The 18802-nt window shown below is 41.9% G+C and overlaps 1 protein-coding gene across 1 annotated transcript in view; it reads left to right on the forward strand.

The window, feature by feature from the left end:
- Positions 1 to 5625, forward strand: part of LYST (lysosomal trafficking regulator) — a 140412-nt gene extending 134787 nt beyond the window's left edge. The window contains exons 49-51 of the mRNA XM_068981849.1: positions 1422 to 1578; positions 2661 to 2732; positions 3660 to 5625. Coding sequence (XP_068837950.1) covers positions 1422 to 1578; positions 2661 to 2732; positions 3660 to 3798 — 368 coding nt within the window. The 3' untranslated portion in view covers positions 3799 to 5625. The remainder of the gene's footprint in view (positions 1 to 1421; positions 1579 to 2660; positions 2733 to 3659) is intronic.
- Positions 5626 to 18802: the final 13177 nt, after the last annotated feature.

Raw genomic sequence — 18802 nt, forward strand, 5'->3', positions numbered from 1 at the left:
TATGTATACAAAATATAATATGTATATGTGTGTATATACACATATATAATCTCAAATTTTTCTGTATTGCAGCTAAAGACACACTGGCAAACTCATTCTTTCCTTATCCTGATTTTCCAGGGCTTATTATGGGATGTGGTTTTTATAGTGATAAGATATAAAATTTATTAAACTATGTAAATATTATAGTAGATGGTTTCTGTACTTTAAAAAATCATTCTGCCACTATATCAAAAATACATGCATTTCAACTAGAGTTCATAGCCTTTTCCTGTTGCCAGTGGTACTATAAAGTTAATATAATATTGTAAAATTCAGAGTAGCGGGTAGTTCTCCTACCCCCTCAGTTACTTGACTGAGCATAACATTTTCAAGATTTATCCATGTTGTTGTCAGAACTTCATTACTTTTTATGACTGAATAAAAATTAATTCCATTGTCTAGATATACCACATTTTGTTTATCCATTCACCTCTTGATGAACATCTGGGTTGTTCCCACCTTTTGGCTGTTGTGAATAATACTGCAACATACTAGGCATTTTGGTTTGTGGTATTTGATGGTCTTTAGCATTTCTGTAGGTGAAGAAGTATTTCTAATAATCATTTCTTTGCTATAAAATATGAAATCTTTTCACTGCCTTAATAAAGGAGAGAAATAAATTCTCTACTTTAATGTTAGTTCTAATGGAGAGATAAAGTGTGGTAACATATACTATGTCATCCCAACTTTATCATGCCTCTTAACCCTTCTCTTTATCATTTCTCCAGAAAGGCTGGACATATCACCATAGGCTCCAGACCACCAGTCCCAGTTTATTGAGGATGGCTAGCAATTACTGCCTCCTCCATCTCCTGGAAAACTACAAAAAATTGATTACTCCTGGTCTTTGAAAAGAAAAATTCATTTAATAAGACATTGATTTATAAGATTCACTCTTGGACATTCTGGAGAATTAGCTTTCTTTTTAAGAATTAGTTTTTAACTCAACTTTTACTGTAACTTATTTTTTCTTCAGAAGTCCCATAACTCACTTCTTAAAGATATTGTAGTTTCACAGAATATTTTCTTCTCCTTTTGGAGTTTATTTAGCTTTTTAGGTACTTTCAGAATTAGATCTGGCAGTTTAGCATATATGCTAAGATATTATGACTACAAAGAAATTAATGGTTAATTTACATTGTTGCTCTACCTTGTAGGTTAATTTTTTATTTTCATTTTTCTCACTAGTCATCATCTCTAGATAAATAGGCCAACTCTGTGTGCCTTATGTAGTAATTTCACTTACACACTCTAGTCATGAGTTGCCTATGAACTTCATCAGACAAGCGAGGCCCTCAGGGATTCCCCTCTGGGGCCCAATGTGGGGGGCTCTGCAACACCCACACCCTGGTGACCTGTGGGGTTTTGTGGTGTTTTAGCTGGTGGAGGCAGTGACCTCAGACTCTGGACAGTGAATGGGGACCTCGTTGGACATGTCCACTGCAGAGAGATCATTTGTTCCGTGGCTTTCTCTAACCAGCCTGAGGGAATATCTATCAATGTGATTGCTGGGGGATTAGAAAATGGAATTGTAAGGTAAGAGGAGTTTGATTTCTTTGTGTCCTTTTGCTCATAAGGACATAGCAGTTTCAAAAAATATTTTTTACTATCTAAACATAATAATATTTAATATTTAGAGATTTAAAATCACCTTAGGATATAGGTTCTGGTGTTTCCGTTTTATTTCTAAATAGTAATTTGTACATTTTTGAAATTTTATACTGTTTAACTATAAATGGTTCAGTTCAGTTCAGTCGCTCAGTTGTGTCCGACTCTTTGCAACCCCATGGACTACAGCACGCCAGGCTTCCCTGTCCATCACCAACTCTTGGAGCTTACTCAGACTCATGTCCGTCGAGTCGGTGATGCCATCCAACCGTCTCATGCATTGTCATCCCCTTCTCCTCCCACCTTCAGTCTTTCCCAGCATCAGGGTCTTTTCCAAAGTGTCAGTTCTTTGCATCAGGTGGCCAAAGTATTGGAGCTTCAGCTTCAGCATCAGTCCTTCCAGTGACTATTCAGGACTGATTTCCTTTATGACTGACTGGCTTGATCTCCTTGCAGTCCAAGGGACTCTCAAGAGTCTTCTCCAATATCACAGTTCAAAAGCATCAGTTCTTCAGTGCTCAGCTTTCTTTATGGTCCAACTCTGATATGCATACGTGACTACTGGAAAACCATAGCTTTGACAAGATGGACCTTTGTTGGCAAAGTAACATCTTTGCTTTTTAATATGCTGTCTAGGTTTTTCATAGCCTTTCTTCCAAGGAGCAAGCATCTTTCAATTTCATGGCTGCAGTCACCATCTGCAGTGATTTTTGGAGCCCAAGAAAATAAAGTCTGACATTGTTCCATTGTTTGCTCATCTATTTGCCATGAAGTGACAGGACTGAATGCCATGATCTTCATTTTTTAATTGTTGAGATTAACAATATGAAAATACACAAAGTATTCTTAATCCCATACCCACCTGAGCAAACTGCCTAGAATTAACCACATTAATCGTTTATTGTGTTTCCTTACCAGATGATTTTTAACAAATAAACATGTCGGTTAAATTTTTAGTAAAGGAAACTTGAGTTTGTGTAATTAGATGATGACTTTTTTTCTTCCTCTAGGTTATGGAGTACTTGGGACTTAAAGCCTGTGCGGGAAATTACGTTTCCTAAATCAAATAAGCCTATTGTAAGGTAAAAACCTCCCCCACCTTTCCCTGTTTCACGCTATACTCTGTGACTGTTTTTGTTGGAGAGATAGTAAAGCACATAGAAGTAAAGAGGAACATGAGGAGGATCATTATAAACAACTGGCCATTTATAGAACACCAGGATGTATGGGATCCCATGGCAGAAGGAGGCAAAACGTTTGTGTTCATGGAGCTTAAAATCTGGGTCAGGATCTCAGAGCCTCACAGAAGGGCCTGCTGGGATCATGCCTGGGAAGGCCTCTTGAACTGTGGAAATTACATATTTTTTCCTTTCATTATTGAAAATACCATGATGGTGACTGATAGCTACAAGAGTGTGCTAGACAAGACTGATAAACAACCTGTTACCTCTCTGCTCCATTAACAAATATGACTTTAAAAACTCAATTGGAGTAAGTGATTCAAATTTTACTACATTAAAATAAATTTATTTTTGGTTCATTAAATGTAAAGTGTAATGAAATGAAATTATATATTAATAACACATTTTTTTATCTTTTCCTCTTTCAGGGAAATAAAATACCTCCATAAAATAATCCTCATTTATTTCTAAATAGAGAAAATGTAGTACTGTTATATTTTTTGAAGTTTCCTATACCCATGTATTTGTTAAGTAATAACCGTAAATAGGAAAGGAAAAGAAAACATGCAAAGAGGGATCAGAGTGCACCAGTCTTTTGATCTTGGTTTTAGTCTGTATCACCTGGTTAGAATGAGCATCACAAACTTGGCAGCAGAACCATTAAACTATATTGTTACAGTCAAAACCACTTGTAGGTGGTCGTTTTATCTGTCTCTCTGCTCCAGTAAAGGCTCTTAACTTCTTACACCAATTTCCACATGATCACCAATATGCTGATAAAATTTTCAGAGACACAACGTAGAAATGGGACTTTTCTTTTTTTAACAGCCTTACATTTTCCTGTGATGGCCACCATTTGTACACAGCGAACAGCGATGGGACTGTGATCGCCTGGTGTCGGAAGGACCAGCAGCGCTTGAAACATCCAATGTTCTATTCCTTCCTCAGCAGCTACGCAGCCGGATGAGTGAGAACTCTGCACTCTCCACAGCACTTTAACTCCAGGCTACATTTACTGACTTCGCCAGTTTCAGGAGGTCAAACCTGAAGACAGGGATGACCAAACAAATCCAAGTAATGATACAGTCTATCCATCTCCACAAAATTCTGCTGCCTCACAAGGTCCTGAAAGGAAAGTTTTGTTCTAATTTAGTGATGATCTGGAGAGTTGTATCAAGGTTGAAGTCTGGCACAGTAAATTAAAATCATATCCTAGAAGTTTTTTTTCCCATAGAGGAGTCTAAAGAAAAACTTAACACCTATTTCTGTTTTCTATTATTTTCTATTATTCCCCAAAAAAATCTCAGTAGAATTTAAATTAGTTAGCTAATTGTTTACATAAAATTTGCTCTAAAAGATTATATTTTTTAAAGTTTTCTGCCAAGATAACACACACACCCGCCCCTCCCCGAAAAAAAGGAAGGATAAGGAGAGAGAATTCAGGACTTGATTATTGCTTTCTTTGAGCAGTAAGGAGTTCAGTAGGTGCCTCTGCACCAAACATTTTTTGGAATATCTGAATATTTGAATCTCAGTGTTAGGCAGTTTTTGCCTGTTGCCTTCTTAGCTCAAAGGAGAACCAGAATTTGTTTGACAGCCACAAATAACAACATAGGTATCTTTGATTTTCAGACACATTCTGTTTGTTCATTAAAATCGTACTTAAAATGCGCAACACTAGGTAATGAATATCCTTAGTTGAGGCACTAAGATTTAATAAACAAAATGATAATTCTTTTTAATATCTGGCATTACAGAGCATTAAATGCTTAACAGTTTGCAACAGAAAGCCTCCACTACAAAAGAAGTTTGCACAGGTATTAGCAATGCAATCCAGATAAGGCTTTTAATCTAATATGCTGGAGAGTTTTCTTCCCCAAAACAGAATTACAAAGAAAAGGAGATAGCTTCCTTTGTTTTAAGTAGGAGGCAGAATCATTCTTTTAGAAAGCAGTTCCCACTGTTTCTGTTAACCTATTCTAGGAACAGTAGAAAAATCTGTGTATGCCACAGCAAACTTACACATGATAAAGACAGAATTCCTGAAAACCCTGAAATAGTCTATTTCTATCAGGATAGTACTTGGGGTGCTGCTTTATTGGCTTTGAAAACACTGTAAAATAAGCTCAGTAATGTTACCATGAGATAAAAAAATATATTCCTGGCTAAGAATAACTTGCGTGTTTGTTATGGAAATTTAATTCATATAGTGTTTACAGAAGTACTTTTGTAACTTCCAGACTTTCTAAAACATTCTGCTTAAAAACTGTATAATATACAATTCCAAAGTCTCTGCTCTCGAGATAAACACAAGAGGAAGCAAGTGGCCACGTGTGCTGGTAACCTTCCATTGCATTCATAGGTAAGAACACTCCACAGCTACATTCAGATCATGGTTTGCACAGACCAGCTATTAATTCTGAGGTCCAATTAGGTGCAGAGATGAAATTACCCCTATTCACGTTGAAGTGATTTGCTTTGTTTAAAAAAAAAAAAAAATGCAGCTATTGTCTAGCCTTCATTTTTCTACTAAGAACTTTAAATTAGTTCCTTATTAGAACAGGTTGCTACTCAGTCTTTTTTTTTAAGCTGAATTTCATCATTTATCTGAAGAGAAAATATGCAAAATAACTGGTCTTGTTAAGAGTGCAATATTATATTTTTATGTAAAAATAATAAATTGGGGGATTATTTATTCAGCATGAACTTAATATGTATATGTTTGAAACACATCATAATGTGCATGCATGCTGTAGCAAATATTTCTGTAAATTATCACAAGCTCTGTTACCTTTGTATACACTGCCACTTCAAATTGGGAATAAATTTCATAAAAATAGATTTAAGGACCTGTTCTTAATACAATTTAAATATTATGACTACATCTCAAATTGGTGGCTTTTTTTGGTAACTCATATAGTTTCTCTTTAGCCCCCCCTATAAATTTATGTCACTGGAAAGGATAACTTTCATTTCTGAATTGTGGTCTTTATGAGAAATTTTATGTTTTAACCTTTAAATGGAGTTTAGACAGAAATCCTAAGGTAAACCATTCATTTTTTTTATCTGCCCCTCCCATCGTCCTCCCCCACCAATAGCACATCTGGATTGGGCCCCTACTGTGTACCAGGGGCCACACTAAGTGCTAAGGCACAGTGGTTCCCTGCACTCCTAGAGAAAATGCTGTCAGTAACACAATGTGAGTTGTTACAAAACATGGTCAGTGCTGTGAAAGAGGAGCAGACGGTCCTCTGAGAGAATATAACCGAAGAATTCAGTCTAGACCAAGGGGATCCAGAAAAGTCAAATTGTCGTTGACAGCGAACGGATGAAGAGAACCCTGACAGGTGGAGATGGACTCGGATGTGTTCCATGCCATCCGTCTGCCAAGGACTGAGAACCATCAGCGGGCAGATGTCCAGTGAAGGAAACGCCTCGGCTTCTCTGGAGGGCCCTGCAAAACAGTGGCTGAGTCCATCCGCCCAGCCGCACTCCAGGAGCACAGAAGTACTCTTTCTTTCTGCTTTGCATCTGCGGTGTCTGAAGGATTCTCAAGCCAAGAGCACACCTGCTTCTCAGTGTCTGTTCCTAAAAGAACTCAGGAGCAGCGTGTGTCAGTGTGATCCGGCCCAGCTGGACATCCTCGCTTTACCTGCAAGCCTGAGATGGACTCTTCCGCTCCGCATCGCACAGTGCAAGCCCACATATAGGTGAGGGGGAGGGAGGGGCAGTGGGGAAGCTCTTCCCAGCCCCTCAGACAGGATCGGGCACGTTCAGGGTGGTATGGCCATAGACTTCCCAGCCCCTCTGATCTGTTCCTCGCCAGTCTGGATGGCCTGTTAATGTCTTGAGTCAAAGACAGAAGAGCTGCAGCAGTTCCCATTCCAGAGGGTGCCATAGGGCGATCCTGAGCCTACCCTCATCCACAGACACCCTGACTCCCCAGCTCCACACTGAACAGGTCCCTCTGAAAGAAACCCAAGAGCTTGCGAAGCAAGTCTTGAGAAGCTGGTGAGCAAAACTCACATCAGAACGGATAGGAGAGGCTGAGACACACTCTCACCACAAACTGCACTCCCAGCCCAGCAGCCCACGGTCAGGGTGGGGGACCAACAGTTCCCAGATGCTCCCTGAGGAGGGGAGGATTTGAACCCCACATCGGTATCCAAGCTTTTAAGATCTGTACCTGAGAGATGCACCCCCAACCAAAACATCTAGCTTTAAAAGCCTAGTCCATAAGACTAGGCCCATAACACCCATGAGCCTATAGCATCTGAGAAACAGGTCTCCGGGGGCTCTCCCAGACCCACCAGGCTAGCACCCCAGGTCCCGGCACGGAGGCCTCAGACTGAAAGGTGCCAAGTCTGTCTGGGTAAGAGGCCTGTTGCGTATCTCGAAAGCCTGAGGGGCAGTCATTTAACACATTTCTAGAGGCCACAGAAATACTACCCAAAGACAGCCGAGACCGGCAGGCACCATCATTGTGTTCAGCCGCTCTCCTCCCAGGATCTCCTAGGAAGGCACAGGTCTGGGGCCCCAGATTTTGTGGCTGCCTCCCAGAGGGATGCCCCTTCAATCCCCTAGCTCTGGTAGCCAACCAGGCTTACTTTCCCAAGCTCCACGACTGTAACAAACAGAGAAACAGTTCTTAACCAGCCACCACCCAGGGAACGGTACAGAAGCAGCAGACAAGCTCCCTTCTTTCCAGGAAAGAGGCCTGTGAGCTTTTCTTCACAGCTATGGGGCAGGAGAGGGGGTGCTGCTTAAGCACACATCCTGAGTTCACTGCAGGCACTGGGGAGGCCGGTGGGTATCACATTCATTCTGGCCCTCTGTCCTGCCCAGGTCTCTAGCGTCTCAGAGAAAGGCACTTTTGACGTCTCTAGCATTCCCACCCAGAGGCCACATGCCTTGAAAGCCTGGCTGTAGTGGGCAGCAGTGCTTGTGTTCACAGCTTCAATGGGACAGTAGCAAAGAAGCACTTCTTAACTACATCCTAGGGCTTCCTGCACCTCTCCCAGTCTTCCCCAGAAAGAGGGCTACTTGTGTGCCTTAAAAGCCACTGCCTGGGGGTCCAGCCTCCAATCAGCCTTTAGAAAAACGAAAACCTTTAGTCTCGAAGGCCTTCATTCACTCCCATGGAGCAAACTCAAGCAGTTACTGCTGAGATCAGTAACTTGCAGGACTCTGTTCCTCCTTAAGGGAAATACACAATTTGATGGAAACTTTTTGAGCTGTTCTAAGAGCTGCGACGGCGCAGAAGCAGCCGAAAGGAGCTACCCCACGACCAAGGTCAGGGGCAGCCTGGAGGAGCTACCCCGCGTCCAAGGTCAGGGGGGGTGGCCGAGAGTGCCAGGCTGTGATGGTGCAGGAGTGGTTGAGAGGAGCTATCCCCCACCCAAGGCCGGGGCAGCGGCCGAGAGGAGCAACCCCATGTCCAAGGAGCGGTGGCTGCGTGGGCACAGGAGGGACAAAGGAGCTACCCCACGTTCAAGGTCAGGAGGGGCAGCGGTGAGGAGATACCCCTCGTCCAAGGTAAGGAGCAGTGGCTGTGCTTTGCTGGAGCAGTCGTGAAGAGATACCCCACATCCAAGGTAAGAGAAACCTGAGTAAGATGGTAGGTGTTGCGAGAGGGCATCAGGGGGCAGACACACTGAAACCATAATCACAGAAAACTAGTCAATCTAACCACGCGGATCACAGCCTTGTCTAACTCAATGAAACTAAGCCATGCCCTGTGGGGCCACCCAAGACAGGCGGGTCATGGTGGAAAGGTCTGTCAGAATGTGGTCCACTGGAGAAGGGAATGGCAAGCCACTTCAGTATTCTTGCCTTGAAAACCCCATGAACAGTATGAAAAGGCAGAATGATAGGATACTGAAAGAGGAACTCCCCAGGTCAGTAGGTGCCCAATATGCTACTGGAGATCAGTGGAGAAATAACTCCAGAAAGAATGAAGGGATGGAGCCAAAGCAAAAACAATACCTAGTTGTGGATGTGACTGGTGATAGAAGCAAGATCTGATGCTGTAAAGAGCAATATTGCATAGGAACCTGGAATGTCAGGTCCATGAATCAAGGCAAATTGGAAGTGGTCAAACAGGAGATGGCAAGAGTGAACGTCGACATTCTAGGAATCCACGAACTAAAATGGACTGGAATGGGTGAATTTAACTCAGATGAACATTATATCTACTACTGCAGGCAGGAATCCCTTAGGAGAAATGGAGTAGCCATCATGGTCAACAAAAGAGTCCAAAATGCAGTACTTGGATGCAATCTCAAAAACGACAGAATGATCTCTCTTTGTTTCCAAGGCAAACCATTCAATATCATAGTAATCCAAGTCTATGCCCCAACCAGTAATGCTGAAGAAGCTGAAGTTGAACAGTTCTATGAAGACCTACAAGACCTTTTAGAACTAACACCCAAAAAAGATGTCCTTTTCATTATAGGGGACTGGAATGCAAAAGTAGGAAGTCAAGAAACACCTGGAGTAACAGGCAAATTTGGCCTTGGAGTACAGAATGAAGCAGGGCAAAGGCTAATACAGTTTTGCCAAGAGAACACACTGGTCATAGCAAACACCCTCTTCCAACAACACAAGAGAAGACTCTACACATTGACATCACCAGATCGTCAACACTGAAATCAGATTGATTATATTTTTAAATCCAAAGATGGAGAAGCTCTATACAGTCAACAAAAACAAGACTGGGAGTTGAGTGTGGCTCAGATCATGAACTCCTTATTGCCAAATTCAGACTTAAATTCAAGAAAGTAGGGAAAACCACTAGACCATTCAGGTATGACCCAAATCAAATCCCTTATGATTATACAGTAGAAGTGAGAAATAGATTTAAAGGCCTAGATCTGATAGATAGAGTGCCTGATGAACTATGGAATGAGGTTTGTGACATTGTACAGGAGACAGGGATCAAGACCATCCCCGTGGACAAGAAATGCAAAAAAGCAAAATGGCTGTCTGAGGATGCCTTACAAATAGCTGTGAAAAGAAGAGAAGCGAAAAGCAAAGGAGAAAAGGAAAGATATTTGCATCTCAATGCAGAGTTCCAAAGAATAGTAAGAAGAGATAAGAAAGCCTTCCTCAGTGATAAGTGCAAAGAAATAGAGGAAAACAACAGAATGGGAAAGACTAGCGATCTCTTCAAGAAAATTAGAGATACCGAGGGAACGTTTCATGCAAAGATGGGCTCAATAAAGGACAGAAATTGTATGGACCTAACAGAAGCAGAAGATATTAAGAAGAGGTAGCAAGAATACACAGAAGAACTGTACAAAAAAGAGCTTCATGACCAAGATAATCACGATGGTGTGATCACTCACCTAGAGCCAGACATCTTGGAATGTGAAGTCAAGTGGGCCTTAGAAAGCATCACTACAAACAAAGCTAGTGGAGGTGATGGAATTCCAGTGGAGCTATTTCAAATCCTGAAAGATGCTGCTGTGAAAGTGCTGCACTCAATATGCCAGCAAATTTGGAAAACTCAGCAGTGGCCACAGGACTGGAAAAGGTCAGTTTTCATTCCAATCCCAAAGAAAGGCAATGCCAAAGAATGCTCAAACTACTGCACAATTGCACTCATCTCACACACTAGTAAAGTAATGCTCAAAATTCTCCAAGCCAGGCTTCAGCAATACATGAACTGTGAACTTTCAGATGTTCAAGCTGGTTTTAAAAAAGGCAGAGGAACCAGAGGTTAAATTGCCAACATCTGCTCAATCATGGAAAAAGCAAGAGAGTTCCAGAAAAACATCTATTTCTGCTTTATCGACTATGCCAAAGCCTTTGACTGTGTAGATTACAATAAACTGTGGAAAATCCTGAAAGAGATGCAAATACCAGACCCCTGACCTGCCTCTTGAGAAACCTATATGCAGGTCAGGAAGCAACAGTTAGAGCTGGACATGGCACAACAGATTGGTTCCAAATAGGAAAAGGAGTACATCAAGGCTGTCTATTGTCACCCTGCTTATTTAACTTCTATGCAGAGTACATCATGAGAAATGCTGGGCTGGAAGAAGCACAGGCTGGAATCAAGATTGCTGGAAGGAACATCAATCACCTCAGATATGCAGATAACACCACCCTTATGGCAGAAAGTGAAGAGGAACTAAAAACCCTCTGGATGAAAGTGAAAGAGGAGAGTGAAAAAGTTGGCTTAAAGCTCAACATTCAGAAAATGAAGATCATGGCATCCGGTCCCATCACTTCATGGGAAATAGATGGGGAAACAGTGGAAACAGTGTCAGACTTTATTTTGGGGAGCTCCAAAATCACTGCAGATGGTGACTGCAGCCATGAAATTAAAAGATGCTTGCTCCTTGGAAGGAAAGTTATGACCAACCTAGATAGCATATTCAAAAGCAGAGACATTACTTTGCCGACTAAGGTCTGTCTAGTCAAGGCTATGGTTTTTCCTGTGGTCATGTATGGATGTGAGAGTTGGACTGTGAAGAAAGCTGAGCGCTAAAGAATTGATGCGTTTGAACTGTGGTGTTGGAGAAGACTCGAGGGTCCCTTGGACTGCAAGGAGATCCAACCTGTCCATTCTGAAGGAGATCAACCCTGGGATTTCTTTGGAAGGAATGATGCTAAAGCTGAAGCTCCAGTACTTTGGCCACCTCATGAGAAGAGTTGACTCATTGGAAAAGACTCTGATACTGGGAGGGATTGAGGGCAGGAGGAGAAGGGGACAACCGAGGATGAGATGGCTGGATGGCATCACGGACTCGATGGACATGAGTCTGAGTGAACTCCAGGCGATGGTGATGGACAGGGAGGCCTGGCGTGCTGCAATCATGGGGTCACAAGGAGTCGGACACGACTGAGGGACTGAACTGGACTGAACTGGTAGACCTGAGAATAACTTCATCAATCGGAAGAACTTACTGACCAACTCTCCAGAGAAGGAAATTTTCAGTGGTCCAAGAACAGCAGAATCTGTGTCTCCACCAAACCTTAGTCTAGACCTCTATGTAGTCAGAGGCAGATCCTCAACTGAGACCCAAGCTATGGGCAACCGGACGTCAGTCCCCTTGGCCAGCCCATCAGGGTGCATTCTGAGTCACTGGAAACTATGGCTCCAACTCAGTGATGAAGAAACAACTTTCTTCTTTTGTAATACTGTCTGGCCAGAATACCAACTAAGTGACCAGGAGAAATGGCCAGAGAATGGCTTGTTAAGTCATAGCACCATGCTCCAACTAGGCTTGTTCTGTGAGAGAAGAGAACTGGTGTGAGATTCCCTATGTGCAATGCTCTGGCCTTTAACCAGAGCAGGGACTCCAGGAAAAGTGCAGACTTAGACCTGCTCAGCTGTCTAACTCAAGGAAGAAGACCTCACTCTCCTTGTGGAAAGGACCCCCTGAACACCCCTTATATTTATTTCCCTTTGCCCCGAATGCTCCAAATACTCACCACAGACTTCAGAAGATGACAGTGGGGCCTAACACCCCCACCTCCCAAATGGTTGAGGTGGCCTTTAAAAGGTTTTCAATAATCAAGATGTTACAGAAGAAGAAAAAGATGAAGAAGCATGCCGCCTTGTCTGTGGCAGTGCTGCACATCACCTCAGGGAACCCAGGAGGAAAGAATAACAAAGCCTCACAGGTCAGCACCCCCTCCCACCAACGTGGGATGTGGGACATGCAGGCTACCAGCAAAGCTGGCTCCTAGTCAATGCGCTTACTGCAAGAAAGAAGGAAGACCTGAGCTAAACCTCCTTCCTTTCAGCTCCCGTTAAGTAAAGAAGCAGACTGGGGGCTCCCCAACTGGTCCATCGAAACACCCCATCTTCCTTGAGGAGCGCTAGTTAGCCTAGAAGTTGGGGGAGAGCCAGTTGAGGTTTGTTTTGTTTGGCCATGCTGCATGGCATGTGGGATCTTAGTCCCCCCGCTCCAGGGACTGAACCCACATCCCCAGCATTGCAAGGCAGAGTCTTAACCACTGGACCACCACGGAAGTCCCCAACTGTGTTTTTGTTAGACAGCAGAGCAACATTCCCAGTGTTGACAACTTGAAGGGATTCCCTCTCCAAGACATCAAAAGGGTCTCAGGAAAGGAAGATACAAGAAGTATTGCCCTGAAAATTCCCCAGATGAGGTTCCTTTGACAATCTAAAACTGGTTTTGCACTCAGGCATACAAGCAACATCAGGGGGTACGGGAGAGTTGACCGAGGCCAAGGTTTACACCCTGCTGAAAAGAGTCATAAAAGAGCAGGAGGACAGTGCACTGATGAAATAAAAATTCACATTTTAAGGAAAGACAAGAAAAAATTAAACATAAAACTATTTCTCCGCAGGTTTGGGCCTCCTCTTCCCTCCCCACACTGTGCACGGTGCATCTGCGTTTAGTGTGACCCAGATCTTCCCAATGGCCACCTCCTGGCACCAGCTACATAACTTCTCCAGGGGATCTTCCCAACCCAGGGATCAAACCCATGTCTCCTGCATTGGCAGGTGGATTCTTTTACCAGTGAGCCACCTGGGAATCCCAAATGTTTACTTAGGATCTTATTAATGTTACTAGCTATATTATAAGATTATTATTTCTTGCGTTTCCAAATGTATGACTGAGCCTCAGATAAAAATTAAGATGATGAGGCAACTTGAAGGAACTGATCAGATTTATAGTTCTATAAGAGCAGTGACTGTTAATGGTTTTACTCTAGAATGGCAAGAAGCAACCAGAAGGAACCATTTTCAGGACCATTACAGACTAGATAAGACAGGTGGTCCAGAGGCTTGGGATTACTGTTAAGGTGGCCTAGGCCAGTAATAGACAGTAAATGGCCTAGCAACGAAATCCTTGCCTGACCTGGGGGTGGGCATTCCAAGCATAGGAAGACAAAATGCTTCCCAAATCTTGGTCGAAATTAAGACCAAAAGGGAAGGGTCTGTTCCATAGAGAATGTTGCTTGCCATCCAGTTCTCCTATAATCAAGTCCCTACAGTCACAGACTTATAATACATTTTGAAAGGAATTCAGGGTGAAGATCAGGATGAGGTACTCTGTGCTCTGGGAAAACTGACAGAACTAGCCCTATGATAGTTAGATATTTTCAAGAGAAATTTTTTATGAAGCTGGATTCTTGCATCTTCCCAACTTGGAAAAGCACTAGATCCATTAACTAGGATGTCTGTTCGTCATGGCTGGCAGCAACCTTCTACTGAGATAAATGTTTGATTTCAGGTATTCATCACCAAAATCACATACACTGACGTCCCCCACCCCCACCTCTTCAGAACCGTTCTCAGTGCTTTCTTAGAGACTGTGTCCTGGGCCACAGTCCTCAGTTTGGCTCACATAAAATTTTCCATTTTTTCTTCGATTGACTGTTGATCATTTTTTGTTGACACTTATAAGAACAATTCGTGAACAAAGCAAGAATATCAACAAAGAAAAAGAAAATGTAAGAAACTACCAAACAGAAATCACAGAGCTGAAGAATATAATGACTGAACTGAAAAATACAATAAAGGAGTTCAACAATAGATTCAGTGAAGCACCAGAAAAGATCAGTAAACTCTAAGATAGGGATAGCAGTGGAACTCATCCAATCAGAGCAGCTAAGAGAAAAAGGAATTTAAAAAAGTGAAGAGAGCTTAAAGGACTTGTAAAACATCAAGTAGGTCGACATTTATATTATAGGGATCCCAGAAGGAGAAGAAAGAAAGGGGTAACAGACTTATTTGGAGAAATAATGGCTGAAAACTCCCTAACCTGAGGAAGAAAACAGAAGTTCAGATCCAGAAAGCCCAGAGACTTCCAAATGAACCCAAGGAAACCCACACCAAGATACATTATAATTAAATTGTCAAAAGTGAAAGAATGGTTACAAGGCAATATTTAGAAAAGTGAGCTGGGAGGAAAGAAATTCAATAGCTTAACATCTGGAGATTGAAACTGCTGGAGGTTTTGAATCATCCACGTTACTCTTACTTTGCTGATTATTCTTCAACTATTTCCAGTGTGTCCCAAATTGGAGGCAAAATATCCCTATTTATTTAGAAACTGTCTAATCCTTGAGCAACTCTATTTTTTTTTTTTTCAATATACCAGTTAGGTCAACACTCCATATACTATGAAGCCAAAGAATTTCAAACTTAACAAGCTTAAAAAATTGCTTGAGCAGTTGGGCTGGGGAGGCATGGTGAGGGAATAAAACAAACAATGGCCATTTGAAATAACCATCCAAGACTGAGGTCAAAGGGAAGCAGAGAGATTTTAGGTTCAGCATAAACTGAACCTAAAACCTGAACCTGAACCTATTTCAGAGTATCACACACAGAGTACAAACACACATGACATTTATCAGCGTCCCCCATCCCAGGTTACATTCAGTTTAAAACTTCACAATTTAAAAAGCAGCTACACCTGTCGACACAAAATATATACACTTGACTGTACACTGAGTTGGAAAGGAGGTACCACTAATTTTGTTGTGTTACATGAGCTGAACAGAAAAATACATCCTGCCAATTTGGGGATGCTGGGTTGCAACTCAGCAATTTCAGAGAAACTAAATAATACAATATGTCCTTTGAGGCCAGAAATGACTAGGAGATCATTTGAGTCTGGGCTACAGTATCCTTGCTCAAGTGCTGAGCTTGTTTTTTCTCTCATGAACAAAGTTAATGAGAGATGAGTTTAGAAAAGAGTGTTTTGCTGCAAAATTTGGTTCATTTCCCAAAGTAAATTAAACTGTTCTTATCAAAATTTCTGAAGGCTGATCAGTTCAGTTCAGTTGTTTAGTCGTGTCCGACTCTTTGTGACCCCATGAATCGCAGCACGCCAGGCCTCCCCAGAGTTCACTCAAACTCACGTCCATCGAGTCAGTGATGCCATCCAGCCATCTCATCCTCTGTCGTCCCTTTCTCCTCCTGCCCCCAATCCCTCCCAGCATCAGAGTCTTTTCCAATGAGTCAACTCTTCACATGAGGTGGCCAAAGTACTGGAGTTTCAGCTTTAACATCATTCCTTCCAAAGAATACCCAGGACTGATCTCCTTCAGAATGGACTGGTTGGATCTCCTTGTAGTCCAAGGGACTCTCAAGAGTCTTCTCCAACACCACAGTTCAAAAGCATCAATTCTTCAGCTCTCAGCTTTCTTCACAGTTCAACTCTCACATCCATACATGACCACTGGAAAAACCAATAGCCTTGACTAGATGGACCTTTGTTGGCAAAGTAATGTCTCTGCTTTTCAATATGCTACCTAGGTTGGTCATAACTTTTCTTCCAAGGAGTAAGCGTCTTTTAATTTCATGGCTGCAGTCACCATCTGCAGTGATTTTGGAGCCCCCAAAAATAAAAGTATGACACTGTTTCCCCATCTATTTCCCATGACGTGATGGGACCAGATGCCATGATCTTCGTTTTCTGAATGTTGAGCTTTAAGCCAACTTTTTCACTCTCCTCTTTCACTTTCATCCAGAGGGTTTTTAGTTCCTCTTCACTTTCTGCCATAAGGGTGGTGTTATCTGCATATTTGAGGTTATTGATATCACAATAAGTCATTCTTTCATCCTCAGATCTTAATTTTGTTTTAAAAAAAAACTTTAAGTATCATTAGAATACCATTTCAAGCATTAAGAAAAAAGACTACTTTTTCTGAGATTTTTAGGAAAACAACTAGAATTTTCATACTTGTTGATATAACCTAAATACAAATGGTTACTTAGCTAATTTCATCCTCATTTCAAGACTTCTGTTTTCTTCTTAGAGGATTAGCTAATTATCTATGTGCTTTCTGTAGATAATATTGTATACACAGTGTTTTATTACAACCAAGTAAAATCCACTCATGTGTATTCCTAGTTAGATAGGAGTTAGACATACTGGACACAAATATTTATAAGAAATTTTGAAGAAAAAAGAAACTTATTAGATTTGGACCAGGGTAGAAGGAAACCAGCGGAGAGGGCAATGGCAGCCCACTCCATTGCTCTTGCCTGGAAAGTCCCATGGACGGAGGAGCCTGGTGGGCTGCAGTCCATGGGGTCACACAGAGTCGGACACGACTGAAGCGACTTAGCAACAGCAGAAGGAAACCAGTGTTGCCCAGACTCAAAGGTATAAGAAAGTGAAAGTGGTCAGTGAGTTAGGGCCAGAAGGTGAAAGTGAGGGAATGAGGGGAAATTAAAAAGATAAACCAAGGACTTCTGCTCCCATCCACTTTGGGGAAATTGGGATCAGATTCACCCTGCCATCATAGACAACTGGAAACTGGAGATCCTGTGTGAAACAAAGATTTTCAAACTGGAAAACACACAACAGAGATCCATAATCCCTGAGAAAGAGGCTACAAACTAAATGAATCCTGTTGTTGCTTCAGCTTTCTGCCTGGGGGCACTTACAAGCCATGGTGCAGAAGGGGCTCCTCCTGAAGAATACTGAAGTCTTGAAATGAGGATCAGAGATTAGAGTTTGGGGAAGCTGAGAAACTGGAATCTATGGCACAGAGTTCATCAGAAGGTTGCTTCCCAGACAAAGATAACCAGGTTCCCAGTTGTGGAACCCCTGGAGACTCTGGCTGAATGCTAAGTCGTGTGTGCAGAAGATGAAATGCCCTAGGTCTGAGCAAAGAACTCCCAGGGAGCCGTAAGCTGAACAAGTCCTAGAGCTCCCAGGGGAATTGAGTTCTAACCAATCAGAGGAAAAGCCTTCGTTGAACAAACAAGTATCCAGTCAATACCTCAGAAGAGTCATATCACAGTAGGAAGGCTAAACTAGTCTTAGAATAGAGGCTGAAGTCCTTTAAAATAAGATTCCAAAGTATCAAACTGATCCGTAAGGAACTTAACTGCCTGCCAAGACAAAGTCCCTGTTACAGCAACAAAATCTAGGCACACAACAACATACATTAGTAATGTCTAGCATCCAATTTAAAAATTACTAGATAAGGCAAGAAATAAGAAAATGTGACCCTAAACTGGAGAAAACTCATTTGAAGGAAACAAATCAAGAAAGGAAAGAAAATGGAATTCATGGAGAAGCATAATAAAATAGCTATTAAAATATGTTCAGTATGCTCAAGGATTTAAAGAAAAACAAATCTAATGAGAAAAATGAAAGATTCCAGAAAACCAAATGGAAATTCTAGAGATAAACAATCTGAAATGAAAAAAACAATTAGATTTTATGTGATTTAAATTTTTCCAGTTTTATTGAGATATAATTGACAACAAACAGTCCAATCAAAAAACGGGCAGAAGATCTAAATAGACATTTCTCTAAAGATAAACAGATGGCCAACAAGCACATGAAAAGATGCTCAAAGTTGCTAATTATTACAGAAATGAAAATCAAAACCACAATAACGTATAGCACACACCAGTCAGAATGGCCATTATCAAGAAGTCTACACATAATACATGTTGGAGATGGTGTGGAGAAAAGGGAACCCACCCACACTGTTGTGGAAATGTTATTGTTGCAGCCTCTATGGAAAACAGTTTGTTGCTGCTGCTGCTGCTAAGTCGCTTCAGCTGTGTCCGACTCTCTGCGACCCCATCCCTGGGATTCTCCAGGCAAGAACACTGGAGTGGGTTGCCATTTCCTTCTCCAATTCGTGAAAGTGAAAAGTGAAGGTGAAGTCGCTCAGTCGTGTCCGACTCTTAGCGACCCCATGGACTACAGCCCATCAGACTCCTTGGTCCATGGGGTTTTCCAGGCAAGAGCACTGGAGTGGGGTGCCATTTGTAGGTTCCTCAAAAAACTAAACCTAGAACTACCATGCAATCCAGTAATTCCACTCCTGGGCATAAATCTGAAGAAAATGGAAACACTAATTTGAAAAGATACAAGCACGCCAGTGTTCACAGCAGCACTATTTACCATAGCCAAGATATGGAAGCAACCTAAGTGTCCACCAACACATGAATCTAGATAAAGAAGATGTGTATAAACATATATATATATATATATATACAATGGAATACTACT

This window comes from Capricornis sumatraensis, chromosome 10, assembly GCF_032405125.1.
Source record: "Capricornis sumatraensis isolate serow.1 chromosome 10, serow.2, whole genome shotgun sequence".
In the NCBI taxonomy this organism is placed as follows: domain Eukaryota; kingdom Metazoa; phylum Chordata; class Mammalia; order Artiodactyla; family Bovidae; genus Capricornis; species Capricornis sumatraensis.